This window comes from Chlamydotis macqueenii, chromosome 1 (genome assembly GCF_036417535.1).
Source record: "Chlamydotis macqueenii isolate bChlMac1 chromosome 1, bChlMac1.mat, whole genome shotgun sequence".
In the NCBI taxonomy this organism is placed as follows: Eukaryota; Metazoa; Chordata; class Aves; order Otidiformes; family Otididae; genus Chlamydotis; species Chlamydotis macqueenii.
The window spans coordinates 114,675,550-114,695,523 of NC_141556.1; the positions used below are offsets into that span (position 1 = coordinate 114,675,550).

At 35.4% G+C, this 19,974-nt stretch overlaps 1 protein-coding gene across 5 annotated transcripts in view; it reads right to left on the reverse strand.

Annotated features, from left to right (window-relative positions):
* Window positions 1-1,554: 1,554 nt before the first annotated feature.
* LTN1 (listerin E3 ubiquitin protein ligase 1) overlaps window positions 1,555-19,974 on the reverse strand; it is a 33,070-nt gene continuing 14,650 nt past the window's right edge. For 3 of the 5 annotated variants that reach the window (XM_086764241.1, XM_086764271.1, XM_086764261.1), the window contains 18 exons: window positions 19,624-19,863; window positions 18,439-18,592; window positions 18,016-18,166; window positions 17,085-17,286; window positions 15,213-15,372; window positions 14,938-15,042; window positions 14,535-14,677; window positions 13,038-13,173; window positions 11,972-12,116; window positions 9,950-10,163; window positions 9,424-9,661; window positions 8,458-8,532; window positions 6,868-7,054; window positions 6,244-6,415; window positions 4,895-5,115; window positions 4,214-4,408; window positions 3,402-3,569; window positions 1,555-2,637 (listed from right to left, as the gene is read on the reverse strand). In XM_086764241.1, the coding sequence (XP_086620367.1) occupies window positions 2,575-2,637; window positions 3,402-3,569; window positions 4,214-4,408; window positions 4,895-5,115; window positions 6,244-6,415; window positions 6,868-7,054; window positions 8,458-8,532; window positions 9,424-9,661; window positions 9,950-10,163; window positions 11,972-12,116; window positions 13,038-13,173; window positions 14,535-14,677; window positions 14,938-15,042; window positions 15,213-15,372; window positions 17,085-17,286; window positions 18,016-18,166; window positions 18,439-18,592; window positions 19,624-19,863 (2,969 nt within the window). In that variant the 3' untranslated portion in view covers window positions 1,555-2,574. Of the gene's footprint in view, window positions 2,638-3,401; window positions 3,570-4,213; window positions 4,409-4,894; window positions 5,116-6,243; window positions 6,416-6,867; window positions 7,055-8,457; window positions 8,533-9,423; window positions 9,662-9,949; window positions 10,164-11,971; window positions 12,117-13,037; window positions 13,174-14,534; window positions 14,678-14,937; window positions 15,043-15,212; window positions 15,373-17,084; window positions 17,287-18,015; window positions 18,167-18,438; window positions 18,593-19,623; window positions 19,864-19,974 lie in introns of those variants that run through there. The other 2 variants (XM_086764242.1, XM_086764251.1) reach the window with 2 other exon arrangements.

Here is a 19,974-nt window from a genome sequence, read left to right on the forward strand (position 1 = left end):
AATTACAGCTGTAGGGCTGTCTGCATTAACCAAAATGCTGTCGGCCTTAGACCGCTCTAAGACTTTTATCGTGTTAACCACTTCTGCTAACGAAGTTAGGTTGCTGAGCAAGAGTCACAACATCAAAAGACAATTTTAAGATGTAGTAAAAGCAGGTAATAGAACCAAACTACAAGTTTAACAAAAGGAATTTTTAGTTAGTCTGTCTAGCTTTTAGTTACAGCTAAAGAATGTTTTAAAAGAGGTAATCAAAGATAAAAAAAGGGCAGTTATCTGGCAGAGTAGATCACAACACTCAGCAAAGTATGCAGTTTTAAATGATAAAGGACAGAATAACGAAAACCAGAACAGAAAATCAGAACAGAAAGTGTAATCAAACCTAACATGCTTTCAACACAAAATGATCGCACTGGTCTGTCTAACTGGATATTTGGACAAGAAAATGTATGCATCCAGTTTAACCAATCGTGAGTCAGTTCTGCTGGCCACACTGTGTTGCTGTCTGCTGCTACTTCAGTGGAAGCACTTGTCAAAATCCAGTCCAGGTAAGAACATAATTGAGTTCTGCAAGAACTTATTTCTATTATGCTACCATCATCCTGGTGAAGACTGGGAACTAGTGACAAGCCAGGAAGCCCGGTAACTTCCCCCGGTCCTTTGTGCACCCCCCTGCCCCCATTTGAAACTTGTTATGTCTACACAGAGGCCTGCATGTATATTTAGCATTTGCCAGGGCACCCTATTCCCTTCTCCTAGAAGACCAAAGAACAGAACACTATTTCTGGAGAGTTTTGGGAGGCATAATCCTGCATCTAGTGCACATAAGAATAAGCTGCATGGCAGATACAGATTTTCTATGTAGTATCAAACTTAACCAAGAAGAAAGCAAAAATTCTGCTCCCCTAGACCCCTAGGCACTGCTCTGTCAGGAAGTACCAGTGCCAAAATATATACTGCTTCTTTGCAAGTGCCTGGACTTCTTTGTTCTGGCAGAACCAAGACAAAAGCTCTCCACAAGGCTGTTCCTAGTAGACAATTTGTAAGTTAGGATCTGCTGAAAGAGTTTAAGATGGCTCTTTCCAAGCAATACCTGGTTAACCACAACTGGCCTTCAAATTAGTTATTGAACTTGCAAATAATTTACAATAACCAGTCTTATCTGAAACAAAGTAATACAATGGAGACATCCTGGAGTTTTAGTATCAGTAATATGAAAACAATACAGCTTGCTCCTTAATCTGGGTTTTCAGTTAGACCTTTTCAATACCAGTTTTAAGTCTTTTGTTCTCTTTCTCAAAAAAATATCAAGAAGTTTCTCCTGTGGAAGCCCAGTGTTACCTGTTAAAAATATTGACTTAAGTTATCAAGAGCTAAAAATAATTTCTAGAGCTGTCGCCTTCAAAGGGACCAACTTTGAGAAAACATACAGAATCCATTAAAAAAGCAGTTGTTGAGCCACAGCCAATTGAATACGCTATAAACTTAACATCTGAAAATTTGTACTATTGATTTTAGAAAGTTTATCATACAGAGGAAGAGACAGCAATCCAGAGATTAGAGATTGACAAAATTCATTTATTCCCCCCCTTTTACTGACTTTTCAAAGAAATCCAGCACTAATACCATCCAAGTTAGAATATATTATTATGCTACTGCTGTTAAAAAAAAAAAAGCATGAAAAAATGTATAGTTGAAGACAATATTAAATTTTTATACCTCTGTCACGTTCACTTATAGTCCTTATTACGGGACAGTGGAAGTACCGTGTACATTCAGTGATAGTTAATTTGCCAGCTAATGAAGACATTAACTGAAATAATGAAAACAAGAATTGATCAGTATGTATGCCTTCTCTTTAAAAGCCAATCATCAATAAATAGGTAGTGTTTGTCATGCAGGAATGATTGTACTCTCCCTACTTACTTGGGCTTCCAAGTTCTCATGATTTTAGGGTGCTGAATGGCTGAGGTTTTTTGGAAAATAAGATCGTTAAAGGTGAACGCTCAGTTCATAAACATGTTAATTTAGAGCATGCTATGTTTAAATTTTATGCTTTAACAGAAGGTTATCACCCTAGTTCCATGCCTTAATGTCTAACAGCAACAACATTCTTTTTTTCCCCATAAGAGGAACTATTATGAATGAACTATAATCAAAACTCAAGTCTTTATACCACCTATGTTAAATTCACCTGTTATAGTAAGAGGCATGGTCTCAATTAAGTGCATAAAACCATGTTAGAATATACCTAAATTAAGAGGCTTTAATCAACTATGCTGTGGCTTAAACACCACTTTTCAGACATAACTGCATTATTTAGGAATTTTTAACATATCTCAATATCTTAAAAATATACAAATTAAAATAAATTATTCTTATATATTTCTTTATATCAAAGAAGAATCTTCAAACTTACAAAAATCAGTCCAGAGGTAAATATGTGTCATATCCCACTCGTCAAGAATATAAAGTAACTGACATTATTTCCAAGTAGTTAGCTTCTTTCAACCTACAGTTTATTGCCTTCTCTTCATATATCACTTAGCTCACAGAAAGAAGACAGACCATTTTATTTCAGAAAAATGTCTCTCGGCAGAGTGGACAAGTGGATTTGTTGCTGGATGTGAACCATTTGTACTGAAAGAGAAATACAACTGTTTAATATACAAATGCAAGCTGAATTTCAGGAACAGTGGATTATCACCAATGATAACCATTACTTGCCAATGAACGTAACTATCAAAACATTAACTACACTTAATAAAAACCCCAATAAACAGCAAAAAAAACCTTTCCACTTGTGTATGCGTGCATGTGTGTATATATATATATTTGTATATACACATATTACACAGATACACACAATACTAAGATTTTATTCTAAAAAAACTGACATAAAGCAATTCTCGTCCAGTCTCATTTTAGAATAAAAAGCTAGCGTTTTTAAAGCAGCAATAATTCCTCCATTGTATGGCCATACAAATGCCAACCTGTTCCAGTATACTCTGTAACCATACAACCAATATCTATGTTAAATGTTAATTATCCAGATCAGCATGGTTTACTATAGAGCATGCTGCATAAATTGAGTTTAAAGTTTTCTGTTCCCATATCTGAGCTGGTAACACTAAGATGCTGTTCCTACACCCCACGTAAATGTAATGGCTTATGTCTCAGTGAAAACAAAACAGACAGTTATTATCCGTGAAGTGTAGCAACCCCTCTCTCCTTACGTGCTCTTACAGCCTCGTACAAAATCCATACAAATAATTAATGAGTTCAGGTAATCACAGATACTCCAACAACATAATGAAGAATTAATGATATTACAACAGAAGCTCCTGGTTCAAACTATAAATGTATATTTTGCCTATTTGAAAAGATTTCGTCTAGGTACTTACCAAGCAAGCCGAATGAAACTTTTTCTTGCATGTTCTGCAAGCTTTTTTGGGAAGAGAATAGTTGGAACCATGAATGACTGAAAAACAAATCATGCAATCTTCAACGCCCTCAAAATGTTTATCCACATTATTTTTCCACAAAGATAAGCCTTCCATAATACTTCCATTCTAACAGAGGGAAAAGAGCCATTAATAACAAGAATTCCTTCAGAATCTTCTTACTGTTATTCATAGACACATGACTGAAACAAAACCTGAAGGCTTTATAACCTGAAATTACATGCAATATATGCAGTGAGCAATTAATAAAGCCAACATATGAAATACAGATTATAGTCTAATCTACAGAAATGCAAACATTCATCACAATGAAAAGAATGCGCTTAGGAGAACTTAAAAGGAGATTTAAAAATTTTCAATCACTGTTTTGTTCTAACCACAGATGATGCAACTTAGGCAACCACCAGTCTTTTAGAGAATTTCATGTACTGGGTTTTAGGGTGGGGAGCGTGGTGTCAAATTGTACTTGAGGTGGCATTGCCACATGGGGCAAACACTGGCCCATGTCTTAAGAGATCTGAATTTTCAACTTTGGGTATGGATTTAACAGGACTTACTAGGCTGATACTTTTACCTCTCTGTTTCAGCATCTGGAGAAAAGCAGATGGTAAGAGTGACCAATTCTATTGAGCCATTTGAGATCTACTAATGAGATCCATTATACAGATCTGTATAATACCACATTACTAGGAATATTTTTCTATTTTCAAGACTGCTAAGTTTTCAAAACTATGGACTTTCTCTAAACTCACTTGATGTGTAAGATATGTGCTTAATTGTAGCATCCAGTTGCGCCATTGCTGTACAGCCACACCAAGCCTCTTTCCACTCTCAACTGTTATGGATCCCAGCGGGTAATTCGATGGAAGCTGTATTATTAGTTCAATAAATATATAATCAATGGAATAGGTAGCAATGACTTCCCGTGCTGCAGATCGAGCTTTTACCTATGAAAATAAAACACACATTAAAAAAACTCCACAGAGAGATATGCGCCATCTCTAGTCTTTTTTTTAAATATATATAAACCATAAATACTTTACTACACACATTAAATAATTTTCTTAGACCAGAAAAATACTTTTCTTAAAATAAAAATCCACTCATATTGGCAAATTCCCAGCCACTTTTCAATCTACTGATTGATTACATTTTTTAATAAAGCAAAAAGTATATTGATAGCAGTATCTTCCACTTACCTCCTCAACTTCTCCAACATCATAAAACCTATTATTTTCTATTTTTTCCAAACAGAATATTAATAAACATCAACTTAATGTATCGATAGCAAGCTAAATCATCAATCATTTAGAACAACAAAAACGCAATCATACAAAACACTGTAATACAATCTCGTTCTGAGAAGTAACATTTCTTAAAATGTTTGCAAAACACTAAAGTAAATCAAAAAAAGGACAAAAAGTCTTACTAACCGTCATGCCATTAAATAACTGTGTGCTAGTCTGAACAGAAGATATTTCCTGTGAAGAAAGCACACTGCTGACATACTTGCTTGTAAATTTATCTACAACATTGAAGACACGTTTCTCACAGCTATTCCACCAAAGCCTAACCATGGCCGGCAAGTCTTTCAGAGTTATACGGTACACAGAGCAGGCCAAGTGGGGAATCTGGGATGACAGGACCCCTGTCCCTGGGAGGGAAAGAAAGAATTTTTAAATACTCTAACACATTAGTCACAAATGTTGGTTCCTCCACACCACATACAAAAATTTTGATACCAACATAACTGTGGTAACTGGAATTTCATGCATATGCTGCTTCTGTATTTGCTGCTGTAAGCGCTTGTTTCACTCTGGCTTCCTCCATCAGTCTGGTTTCTTTGTTTCTTAGACTAACACTTCACAACTGGAAATTAATCTTCTAATTTAGAGATAAACTCTAGGTGAACTACCAGAAATCAAGAACAGTTTTATATTCTAGAAATTACAAAATGCTCACTTTGGAGTGAGCAAACAAGATGATGTTTGAAGCACGTTTGAGGTTTGCAGTGTTCTACAGAAGTCACAGAGAGGTAAGGGAAATCTTTCAATTGGGATGTCATGTTAGTCATTCTTACTGTCATCTAGATAAATTCTTCTGCAACACAGAGTGATATCCCAGCAAAAAATTAAGAAGTGGAAACTCAGTATCTTTGCTTACATCTATACAGGTACATACAATAAAAATTTCCATGAAGTAACTTTAAAAACTAATTCTCTTTTTCATGTTTCTCAGCTAAAAACAACAACATATCTTCTCTCATCATAGTTGATTAACTGGGTCTTCTGAACAGTGAGACAAAAACAACACACAATTTAAAGTCTCAAATGTCTCAAAAATATATATATTAAAATGTATTTCTAATTTTTTATTTATGTATTAAAAGAGAAGAAAAAAAAATAAATTTCATTTAGCATTTTTTTAAAAAATAAATAAATAAAAGCAATGGAGAAGCCCAAGAACAGACGACACATTTTTAGTATTTTCTTTGCATACATTCAGAATTCAGATAGCAGCAATGTACTATTTCTCCCTTAAGCAAGTAATCTAAGTATGTCCTATTTTGGTTTTTTTCCTTGATTTTTCGATAAACATTTCAACTTTGGTGAAGCTTAAAATGGGGAGTGTTAGCCAAAGATTTTCAAATGTATATATGTATTTGTCTGTGTGCGCATATCTATTTAAGATTTTCTAAATATGTATTTTTAAGCAGAAAAGCATATTTGAACTCCAACAATATCAAAACTCTCTCAAATGCACAAATACAATTTTTACTAACCTTTGACATCTAAATGAAGCTCTTCAGTAAAGAAGGTTTTTGTGTCCTTATTTAGAACTTCTGAAGTTGGTCCAGAAATGACAGGGTTTTCAGGCATAAGCCTGAACAAGTGATAAAGCAGCTTATTCAAGCTTTTAGTTCTTCTAAGGTATTGTGAGTAGAGAACTCGCAGCTGACAGTGTTACCAAAAAAAAAAAAGAAACAAAACACCACACACACAAAATATAGATGAGACTTCACAAATATAGCTTACTCTGTAAATAACAAATACATTCCTGTAGGGAGGAAAATCAAGACTGATTCAGCGTAAGGGTTTAGAAGAGTGATTTAGTTCTCTCCAACATTTTGAATTATTAGAAGATCATAAAATGTAGCAAGCTTGTTTGAAAATGGAAGAAAGAATGAGCTATTAATTCTTTATTACTCTTAATATTACCATCCTTAACTACTGCAGTGTAGAAATTTAAGTCTACTGATGTTTTCAGAATTCCACTAATTCTACAGAAACAAGAGGAAGGAAGATACATAATTAAAAGAATAAAAAGGCTGTATGAAACTTCAAGATTCAAACCAAACAAGTATGTTAAGAAATTCAGTTAAAAGGAAAATACTCTGAACACATACCTGAGAAGAAGCTGCTTTGAAGAAAGCTAATGTTAACTTCCAAGTGAGAAGATATCCTAGAATAAGGCAGAACTCATCACTCAAGGGCTGAATAACTGCAAATTCTCCAACTGGAATGCATTCCAGGACGTTTTCTAGCAAGAGTTCTTGAGTGGCAAGGACAGACATAAGAGCCGCTGGAGGTGATCTACAGAAAAATGTTATCTGGCATAGTAAACTCAGATCTTGGGCAAGGCATTAACTGAATTTATGTTGACAGATTTCCTAGAAAAGACATGTTAGTTAAGCCTTACATAGAACATAAAAGGGGTTTTTTATTACAGGGAACGTTCAGATTCACACATTAGTGCTAGATTTTAATTTTTTTTTTTTTTCCTGGAAAGGGAAAGTTGGTGTTTTTACCTCTTGCAAGACAAATATAAACTGAATGCTCACCACTTAATCTGAAAGTGGTTTACGGCTGAGCTGATTTAAGCTACATCACAGACAGCTTGTTTGCTTACTTTGTTTGTCAAGTCACACCAACAAACCAGCAACTGAACAACCTGTCTCGTAATCACTGAATGTCTTGGATTTGGGTTTGGATAAAAAAGTCTTTTGTAACTCCATAGTACAGAAAGGTATTAATCACTGGGCAGAAGGAAGAAAAAAATTTTTTTTTTTTAAAAGCAGTTACCATATTCCCCCTTCAAACTGTTGACTTTATCGGATTCAAGCTGTAAAAAACACCTAGGTCAATTGTGGAGGTTCAAGAAACTGAAGTTACCTGTGTGGCTGGACACATGCTGAATACAGCAGTCCAGTAAAAAAATCTGTCAAGATTTTACAATATAAAGCATGTATGTTGCACTTACTCTAGCAACTGTACCTAGGAAACAATTGCAAATACTGTTTCCAGTTTTAGCACAAAGGCAGATTTAACCAATTACATCCAGCTCTGGAGCCCCCAACATAAGAAGGACATGCACACGTTGGAACGAGTCCAGAGGAGGCCATGAAGATGATAAAAGGGCTGGAGCACCTCTCCTGAGGACAGGCTGAGAGAGTTGGGGCTGTTCAGCCTGGAGAGGAGAAGGCTCCAGGGACACCTTATAGCAGTGTTCCAGTACCTAAAGGGGGCTTTATAAGAAAGATGTCGAGAAACTCTTTAGCAGGGCCTGTTGTGATAGGGTGAGGGGTAATAGTTTTAAAACAGAAGCAAGCAGATTCAGACTTGATATAAGGGAAAAATTTTTGACAGTGAGGGTGGTGGAACACTGGAACAGGTTGCCCAGAGAGATGGTAGATGCCCCATCCCTGGAAACATTCAAGGCCAAGTTGGGCAGGGCTCTGAGCAACCTGATCTCGTCAAAGATGTCGCTGCTCCTTCTAGGGAGGTTGGACTAGATGGCCTTTAAAGGTCCCTTCCAACCCAAACCATTCTATGATTCTATTAATATTTTCAGTATTTAGGACAGTATTGTTACAGCCATGTCATTATTTTTGTTTTAACACCTGACAGACAACTACTCTGCTGCAAATCTCAAGTCTTATAACACATTATAAAAACACAGAAAATAGTAGTAAAAAATACAAGGAAAAAATACACACAATGCCGATTCCTCCTCTTCGTCACCATAAGTTTTGAGATCTTCGTCATCAAATTTAGGCAATTCAGGCATTAATCTATAGAAATATTGAAAGGAAACCAGATTTAATTTTTACTATTTTAATATATATGATGCATAGTTCTTTGCTTATCAATGTCAACATTAACGATAAGCAATACAGTAATGGCAATTACTCCTTAACAACAACACAGAATCTTTAAGAGACAGGTCACCATACCAAAGATGGTTCCTGAACGACAGCCAGCAAGCATGTAGTCTTGCTCAATTCTTTTCCAGATCTTTTACACTTTCTTAGTCATGCTAAAATATATTTCTTTATCAGAATAAAGCTATTGCAACTGTATGCCTCAGTGTAAGTGAAAGATAATAATAGCTTCTTATGCTTAAGCCAGCTGCCTGGCAACCTACATTTTAAGCAGTGAAATGCACATATGATTTTTCAAATTCTGTTGTCTCTCTTTTGGTATTGGAGACATCCAAAAAGTTCACAATACCGCAGATTTTTATTAACTTTCTTAATTTCTTGTCTAAATTAGTGAAAACAAAAAGGTGACACTATTTAATGATGCTGTCAAACTCAGATCAAACCTGGAATATTTCAGTTTACGTTTTAGGATTCTAGGAATGTTAAAATAGGGGCTAAAAATAAATAGCTTTATAGTTATGATATTGATATCTATCTAATTATGGTACAGAAAATAACATCTTATATCTTCTAAAATTTCTCAGTACATTTAATCTACCTTTACAATTAAATTTACCATTCATAGCTTTATACAATGTCCTCCAATACAGAACACAAAGTGCTCAGTTAAGGATCTTCTCCCATAATGGAACATGACTTTACTAAACATACATTTATAAATGCATGTTCTATACCACTTTTTTTTTTTTTTTTAAAGGGGAGGTGGAAGGTGAAGGAAGAGAAAAATTTGTTGATTCTTACTTATACAACATATGGTAGACAGAAATCTGTACAGGTCTAGCCCGGAAAAGCAACAATGGAGATAATGTATTTAGTAGAGTCTGGAGTTTATCTGGAAGATTCGTTTTCTGGCCTGCAACAAACTTTGCTGGCAATTTATGGTTTAACAACTGGTCCTTTGAGATGTAAGTTAGAGCTTCACCCAAAGACGTTAACACAGAGTTCTGAAAAGAGCCTTCAGATGCGTTTTTGGTTTCTCCTATTTAAAATAGAGAAAGACAAGCTGTGATACAGAATGTATGGATTATATCACAAACATGCATTACTGGAAACAACTCAGACTGCACTTATCAGAATCCATCTAATGTTAAGAATCACAATGTTAAGTGCAATTACTTTACTAATTAGCATTTAAACATTCAAAAAAGTGAGTTTTCATAAACTATGTTGACACAATATTCCTATAAATTAAAAAACATGGCCCATCACATTCTATTTCATAATAGCCTGACAAGTACCACTGTTACCCTCCTTGCCATATACTTGCCTGTGACTTTCACCAACAAAGGTAACAGCAAATTGTGAATTCCCTCAGAAAAGAACTCCTTCCATTCACTGATCAAGTTCACAGGAAGGTTTTCAGTAGTTTCAGGAACTGCAGCTTCGAAGTAAGCACTAAGGGCAGATGCCAAGTCACAACTGACACAAGCGAAAATCTGCACAAGCGGGACATGATAAAGCGAACGGCTTTCACTTGTTGTCTAGGAGGAAAGAAATAAGAGGAAGACTTCTTAACCATACATTTGCTTAAAAATATCTGTTTCACATTCCCTGTCTATACCATAAAGTGTAATTTCAAAGAAGGCTCAATTGGAAAGATCATTTTAAATAACTGGGGGGCGGGAGAGGGAGTTTAAAAGTGTGATCTGTACTTTAGTAAGACTTACTGAAATGAATTTAAAAGTCTCACCAACATTTAGAGTCCTGGATTACTTCCCTTACATGACCTTCTTTATAACGACAGAAAGAAACTGCCACCAAGTGGATTCAAATAGAAATGTCCCAAGCTATAGCTTATCTGTAGCACTTGTGCAGCCAAGGGAGCCAAAATTGCTATGTGAAGTGCTCTCACTTTTCTCTCACAAACATAGAAGCTATACTAATATCATACTTGTATTTCCAAATTGCAAAGGAAATTGACAACACACTATTGTAAATGGGAAATTCCTGAAGTGGGTATCAGATGAATATTTCCTCTCCCTCAACATAACTCCTTCTTTTTATTTTTATTCTTACTAATTTCCCCCAAAAAGAAATACCATTCAATATTAAAAATCTATGAAATATTAAACTCTGCAACAAGTTTGTCATAGAAGTTTGTTGGTTTGAATTTAAAAGATGCAGTTCTGAGGCACATAAGCATAGGAAAGAAGATTAATACTGAGACCAAGAAAGGCCACATGGAAGTTTCCAGCCTGCCCTTACAAGCATGTAGTGAGAGGGTACTATAATTACATAGAAAAAAAAAAAAAAAAAAACTTCGAGGGTATTTGATTAATAAAGAAGTAGTCAGCTGTTTACTCTGACCTGTTTTCTAACAGCATTAGAATACAATGTTGATGTTTCACATGATCAGTTAGATATTGAAATGCAGATGCTGCTTTTCATTCAGTTAATTTTTATATGTTATGTTAGACATTGGTCTTAAAGGGATATTATTTTTCAACATAGAGACCTACAGCAGACATATTTCAAAATTATTCTCCAATTACCAATGCATTACTAAACATAATATTACCTCAAAAGTAAGGTAATTTCATCTCCATATACAAAAAGAAACAGGAAATATAGTATTGCTTGTGCTTTTAAGCCACACATGACCTTTGTCAAAACTCGATGAAAAACAGATTTTGTGCAATTCTTTTTAACACTGTGTCAAGTATTTGCTGAACTGAGATGACCATGTCTCCACCATATACAGGGAATAATCTAAAAATGTAAGTACATGAAAAGCAAAAATGCAACATTAGCACTTATGTGGTAGGTAAAGTTTGTTGTCTTAGTTCCGTATTTTGATTGAGACGCTTTTTAAAATAAGTTATCTGTTAAATGCTGAGTACTCAACTATTAATATTGATAATGACTCTAAAGTACTGGAAAGTTAACACACACATTAGATGAAACAAAGTCAAAACAGTTAAGAGCACTGTCTTCTAAAATCTCAGAAGGAACCATTAGGAACACTCTGATTTTCACCCCTCTTGGCAACACTCATGCATCTTTGTTCAAATTTAGTTGCTATGCAGCACAACTTCTACAATGTTTAACTCTATCATCCTGATACCCAACTTTCCACTTTGTAAAAAGATAAGTGAACTTCTAACAAAAAGCTTTCAAAGATTTAGAATGAAATCTCAATCAGATAGCCCAGTAAGATTACAAAACCTTAGTTATTTCATAGCCTATTTTTCTAGCCCCTCCTCCCCCGCATCAGTCCAGTAGGTTCAGAGGGCATCAGAAGGATCCTATTAAAAGCTGCAATGGTTGGTAATAGTCTCTTTCATATTACCTCTAGCCAAGCCAGCATGGAGCACATGATAAAGTCCCATTCGTTATTGGCCAAAGGAGCTGTGGAATACTTCAGCAATAAGGGAAGGTAACGGATGATCTCTATGTTCAAACCAAGCAACTGAGCACTCGCTTCTTTCAGATTGCTGTAATAAGAATACAACTAAAGCTTACATATGCTCACTTTGTAAACACGAATATTTATATTCTTGCTTCACTCCTCCTCTTAGGACAAGTTAGTCTTGCACCAGGCTCTGCCCCATGCACTTTTGATACTCTGTCTTTCAAAGTTAGAATACCACATTAGCTGCCGAGTTTAAGTCAGCCAGTCAACAGGTACAAAATAGACTATCACACCTACTTGCTCATGTGCATGTAATACAGATTTCTAAAATCATGCAATTTACATATTCTCAAGTAATACACTTACATAAAACTGCTAAATTTCATAGTTTAACTAACTAAATGCAAGAAAAATAATAATTTAACTTAATAATTCTAAAAGTATAGTATAAGCTCTCAAGTGTCCAAATAGTGTACATTATTTTGAGACTTTATTGTCTCGATTTTTCTCACTGTAGTCAAGATAAATGAACCTCAGTATATTTTCACCCCTTGCAGGAAGCTTTCCAAGTTACATTTTCAGGTCCAGAATTTTACAAACCAGACATGTAAGTCTAGCACCCAAGTTTTCTTTCTGCTACCTAAATAAGCAATCAGAATTTGGAAGTGAATATCCAGCAACATCTACAAAAGTTGGTGAGCTCTGAATACTTTTGAAAACAGTTGACATACAGGTGCATTATAAAAGCTCCTAGTTTCCCAGCCTTCAACCACCTGGATAATTTTCTTCAGTATGAGTTATTAGATACTTAAAGATGGATATATTAAATGGAGAGATGAGGTTTTACAAAGGCTTAAAATGTAATATTAGAACAGTGGATGGCAGTTGTAACTTAAAAATTTATTTTCTTGATTTTGGTTTGAGTTAATAATCACTCTGTGTTTTTAAAGTCTTGTTTTAGAAATTAAAAAAAAAGGTCAAATTATTTCAAAGTTGCACCCACCAGCTGAAGAGAAAGCTGTCTTCATTATCCTCTTTCCAAGACATTATGATTTTTAGTATTCCAGGCAGTAGATCATCACAAACAATACTTCTATCATTCAAGCAGGAGTTCAAAATGGAAAGACACCCAAATGCTCCTATAATAAAAATATCATACTCAATATGTCTTAACTATCAAGACAAAAAACCATTAGAATATGTGTCAATTGACTGCATCATTTTATTTGAACTTAACATTAATATGCTAAGACAATCTGGATAATCTCTAAGGTTTCTTCTCTGAACACTTACTCCAGAGATACCATTGACTACATTCAACCCAAACTTAAAAAAAAAAAAAAAAAACACCACCACCAAAACTAAAACCACTCCGCAAGCCAACCCAAAACTCCTATAAGATTAATTGTTGCACTGCACAGCAGGGCAGGACTGAAGATTCTTTTCCTCATTTTCTCTTTAAAGTTTCACAGACACAATTGGTTGGTTCATCAGTTCACTCAGAAAGCCACTAAGGTGTAACCAAGTCCGAAAAGTAACAGTTAGGGAATCTACCACAGTAGAAGGATTCAAGATTCCTCTCAATTGCTGCATGACACTGATATTGAAAATTTTCACACTTTGAGGACATCCATTTGAAGAACACATCTGAAAACCTAAGGACACTGACAAGGGACAGATGTCCACTGTTTAAAGTCACCAAAGACAGTTTTATCAATTTAAGTAAACATAGCCCTGTCAAAAAACACAAAAATACAAATTTCAAGTTTTTATATAGACTGATCAATAACAGTATGTGCAAGAAAGCACAAAAGTACTGAGGAAAAAAGATAAAGTTCCTTCTTTTTAATGACATCTAATTCAAATATGTAGGAGGACTATGCATGAGCATTTGCAAAGAATTTTCTTGAAAAGCAACACGTGTGTGAAAATAAAAAAGGTTTTCTAAAGGATATTCAAAGCAATATTATAAACATATCTCAATCACCTCTAAGTAATTTCTCAAAAGCTGCTGAAAGTGTATGCACAACAGTTCTGACTCAGCATACTATATCCCATGCATTGGAAGAACTACTCAAATATTACACATAAACTGTGAAAGAGTTCTTCCCAAAGCATCTAAAGGCAATCATGATACTACCAGCTGACAATAGTAACATTTTTGCATGCTTTGTAAAGCCTAAATGGTTAATTGAAAACTTTGATATTTACAGATGTGTTTGTCAGATACACCAAACAGGATGTATGGCAATATCAAAATTATTTTAACCATAACAGCCTAAATCCTTTAGTTCTGATTTTGTACCAGGCTTGTATTTTCTTAACAAGGCAGAAAACTACTACACCAAACAGCCTAGAAGAAATATGCAAACTGAGAAGGTATTTCTTTCTAGGAAAAACGATGTTATTATAGTTAACACTTTTTATCTAAAAGCAAACATTACTACAAAATAATGTTCTTAAATCCTAATGAAGAGGACTGAGGTAAGAACATACTCACCATCAGTGCTGGAAAGCTCTGTCTGTGTGCATGTCATAAGTTTGGCCACACAGTGGAGGACAAGTTCTTTCTTTTCTTCTTCAATTAAAAAAGGTGATAGACACTGAAGTGTATGCAATCTGCCCTCTGTTAATGGCAGAAACCTATTCACACAAGCAAAACATCAAGAATTAAACAAACTCTACAGTTTAACCAGTAAAGAAAATGTCAATTGGTTCATAATGATCTAAGATCCTATGACATAACTAATCCCACAGACTAAACAGAGTCTCACTTTTACATACCATACACATATATTATCAAATTCTCAATCTTCAGTTGTTATTCAACAAAATCAGTATCATTTAACATTATCAATATTTGCAACAAACTAAAAAGTTTATAGACAGTAGTATTAAGATACCCTTCTGTTGTCTTAAAAAGTTGTTTCATCTCACAGGATACAGTGTTTTCCACACGAATCACTTTAGCCATGGTTAAGGCCCAGAGTCTTCCATGCTCCTCCGATCTTCAAAGAAGGAGAAAGACCCTGGTTAATATATACAGATGCACAGATCACAACAAAAGCATTTGGATGAAGTTTGAATCAATACACATACCGAAATACGGTGGCACTTAATACTCTACACAATGCAAAACATAAGACAGTTAAGTGTTGTTTTACTTCTTCTTACATACCTCTCAAACATTGTTTGCTGAAGGCTAGTTGTATTACTAAGCGTACAGAATTTCTCATATGTGATGTGCATTTCTTCTAACATACGAAGATATTCCAGAAGGAGATAAGGAGGATTCTCCAATTCTTCAATCCATTGTAATGAGTACAAAAGTTCTGCAACTAATTAAACAATAAGAGTTGTTGTTTACAAACAACTGCTGCATATGTTCAGTGCATAAGCAAGATATATCAGGTCAAGGTTTTGTTGGGGTTTGTTGGTTTTTTAAAATGTTTTTAACACATTAAAAACATTATATTGACACAATCTCAAGCACTTCAGAGCATGAACTGGGTATCTGCCATTGCATCATTAAATAGAAGAAAAGAAAAAGCTACAATAATCTAGTCTAGATGTTTAGGAAATTTTAAAGCAAATTAAGTATGACAAGAACTCTAACTCCTCTATTTTTTTTTTATATATCTATTTCTTGAAGACACGAAAATAAAGATCTAAGTCCAGAAAAAAAAAAACAACCAACAAATTTTATGCTAATAGTTAGCATGTAGTTTCTTCATTAGCTTACTGAGACCTACACTGGACAATTACAATTCTTATCATGGTGAGACTTCTGGAGAGAGAACTGTTAATTCGATAATGCTATCTCTAATTGGAGCATTCTATAAATAAAAAGAAACAAGATTCCACCAGTTAGAATTAAGAAAAATTGCTGCCTCAAAACATCTTTATATTATGTCTCAACACTTAGGGCATTTATTTGATGGCACGGATACAGTTGCTATTGCCCTCACGCCAATACACCACGTTTGGGCAATGAACAACTTTTGAACTGCTTTTGAATCGTAAATTCAAGCTTCTCCAAATTCAAAGCTATGTTGAGATAGCATGTATCACAAAAGGTCCTAGAAGTATAAACACTATACTTGTGAATACTTATACTTTTAAAGGAGAATTGAAGGAAAAATTGGGTCGGGGTCAATCCCAAGCACAAATACAGGCTGGGCGGAGAATGGATTGAGAGCAGCCCTGAGGAGGGCTTGACCATGCTGGTGGATGAGAAGCTCAACACAAGCCAGCAATATGTGCTTGCAGCCCAGAAAGCCCATCGCATTCTGGGCTGCATCAAAAGAAGCGTGGCCAGCAGGTTGAAGGAAGTGATTCTGCCCCTCTCTTCTGCTCTGGTGAGACCTCACCTGGAGTACTGCATCCAGCTGTGAAGCCCTCAGTTCAGGAAAGACATGGACCTGTTCGAGTGAGTCCAGAGGAGGGCCACAAAGATAGGGAGGGCTGGAGCACCTCTCCTATGAGGACAGGCTGAGAGAGTTGGGGCTGTTCAGCCTGGAGAAAAGAAGGCTCCAGGGAGACCTTATAGTGGCCTCCCGGTATGTAAAGTGGGTTTACAAGGAAGATGGGGAGAAACTCTTTAGGATAGCCTGTTGTGACAGGATGAGGGGTAATGGTTTTAAAATAGAGGCAGGTAGACTTAGATTAGATAGAAGGAAGAAAATTTTTACAGTGAGGGTGGTGGAACACTGGACCAGGTTGCCCAGAGGGGTGGTAGATGCCCCATCCCAGGAAATATTCAAGGCCAGGTTGGACAGGGCTCTGAGCAACCTGATCCAGTTGAATATGTCCCTACTCCTTGCAGAGGGGTTGGACTAGAAGACCTTTAAAGGTCCCTTCCAACCCAAACCATTCTATGACTCTAAAAAAAAAAAAAAAAAAAAAAAAGCAAAACACAGCACAACAATGGTAAAAGGATGATTTTTCATACCTATATGCCAAACTAACTACTAATATCTAATTAGTAATTTGGGTTAATTTACAACTACTATAAAATGAAATTATTTCAAGTTTTACCATTGTAACTTACTCATATTGTCAATTTTCTTTGTTTCAGCATCACCATTTCCATGAACTATACCGTTTTCCAATACAAGTAGCATCATTTTACTCAATAAGGCAGAAGTACACAGATGGCTTGGAAGTTTAGTTGTGCCACACAGCTTAACACAGGATCCCAGAGGTTCACAATTCATACTAAGTCTTCCTTCCAAGAGAGGCTTGTGCATCCACTGTAATATATGCATAAAAAGAGTATGAACAAATAATTGACATTTTGATGATGCACAGAAGAGCTGTGATCTGTTTAACCTTGAAAATTCAGAATTATTAAAAATAACCATGAAAGATACAAATTAACACCAAAAGCACAATGGTGAGGATGACCAACTCCAGTATATTAAAAAAAAAACCTAAACGCACAGCAGTAACTTGAAACTGCATTGCTGCCTCAGAAATAAATATGTATCTTTAGAACTCTATATATTTTACAAGAAGTACTAAGGTTACTGAAGATCGGTGGTTGGACAAGAAATTTATGTCCTTCTTCACTCTGCGTATTTCCGCATTTTGTTGACAGTCAGAAAATCACAGAATCATGTTCTGCTGCAGATATTGGTGTCTTTCACAAAATGAATCTTATAAAAGATTTAAATTAAAGATAAGAACACTTTAATGATGTATTCTGTCAGACCAAATTCCTGAATTGTAAAGTAAGTTGCTGGTGTTCCATCCAGAAGAGGGTAATTTCATAGATTTTTGTTTTCTCCAGTAGTACGGATGGGGCCATAAACACACAGATTTGCCGCCTGTCAGACAAAGGCTGAAAAGAACCTTTGCACAGACACATGCGTATTCATAACTGCAGTGCCATGTCAAAATAAAGAATGCTTATCACCCTAAAAGACAGAGACTTGAGGTAAGACTGACTACTGTGTGCAAGCCTGTTACAATTTTCATACCTCAGTGGATAGAGACTCATGCAGTTTCCCCCACTCCGTTTTGTTTGGCGTGACATGCTCAACATAAGCTCCCACAAGATATCCAGACTGTCCGTCAGCTTCCATAAGCTTAGACAACAAGTCACTCACTGCAGAGATCAAAATCTGAAGGCTGAGAAAAGAAGAAAACATTGCAAACAAGTTTGGCACTTTTTCTGTAAAAGCAACCAGCTTTATTTTACACTGAGACAACGCTATATACATTGTATCAATGCCACACACGCTATACCAATGGTGTTTCACATTACACCCTCCTATAGTTCTCACCACCGGCAGGATGAAAAATCTCAGTAATACAGATGCCAATTAAATAAAGAATAGTATAGCACTGATCTTAGTTTTGGAGAACAACATATTATGAAACAGACATATACATACAATTACCTTTTAACATCCAAAGATGAAGACTGAATTTGATTCTTGACCCACAGTGCAGATTTATGCAAAAAGGTACTCTGTTTCTGCATACTCTGAAGCTGACGCACAAGTGAATTTACACCAGACATCCAAGTGTGTTTTAATTTACATATAAGTAAATCTATTGTAGGGAAGAGAAAAAAAAAACAAAAACCAAACAACAACAAACAGACAAGAAAAAGCACAACAAATAAGTAAACTCAAACTACAACCTACAGCAAATAGCAATGATCACATGTTTAAAGGTAAAAAAAAATCTCTCTTTTCTATGTGGTTACATGCAATAACTACCAAGGGCAAATATACAGGTTTCTTGCTGTAAAGCTATTTAAAATTAACTCTGACACACAGGGAATATTTATTTGAGAATAAGTGTGATGTCCCTGTTTTCTAGTACAGTATGTCAGTATGGTCTTCAAAACCGCAGATCTTTTTAGAATACTGAAATACTAAAAATTCACAGCATTGACAGTCATTTGCAAAGCAGCAGTGGTTTTCGGGCTAGTGTTGCTCTAGTTCAGTTCTACAACAACACTGCAACATTCCTTCCTTTGGTATATGCATTTACTGACATAGATACAATTTATCACTCTTGAATTCTGCATTCAAAGAATACAAATCAGGGTCTCTGTGAATATGAGATGCTGGTGGAGAGAGGAACTGGTCACAATTTGTCAGAGGAACTTGACCAATATAAATGGTTGCAGAATAAATACATGTATCTTTACCAAAGTGACTGCACACATTTTTTCCCTAAGATGCTCACATTGCAGAATGAACAACAACAAAAAAAAACCCAAACCAAACCAAAACAAAGATATATTCATTCTTTGTACTTCACAGACCTTAAATAATTTCTGTAAAACTCCAGAAAGTGTGCAATATCACAGCCCAAAGATAGCTGAAGTACAGGGATACTAACATCAAAAAAGTTTAAAATCCTTGTAAAGATATACAGGACTTGATGCTTAGCAGTAACTACTGGCATTGTAAACTAAAGCACAAATTTTCACATCAGTTACAGTTGCAAGCGCTCAATGTCTGTGAACCCAATATTCTATTATATATTTGAATCTACTTCATGAAAAAGAAGAATTTATACGTAATCATCAACTACGAAAAAGTCTGGCTGAGGTTATTTTTCCAAATTACCTGTTAAGTGCGTAGCATCCTGCCTCTGAGCACACAATTGGAAGATGGTAAGCAGCAAGTCTTCTGAGGATGGCATCAGTAAACACCCTTTAACTGAGCTGAAAAAGCTTGAGGCTACATCACAGATGAAAGATACTGATGGTTCAGTATTTCCAGCTTCAGAAAGATCCTTAGCTTTAGACAGAGCTTCTTGAAGTTTATCAATAATCCTTTCAACGTAGGTTTCACTAATCAAAGATTCTGTTGGGGAGAGGAAAAAACCAGCATGCTTTGATCACCTGATAAACAGGATCATCCAAAGACACTGTATTAATATGTACTGATTTGTTTTTATTTACTAATTTTGAACGC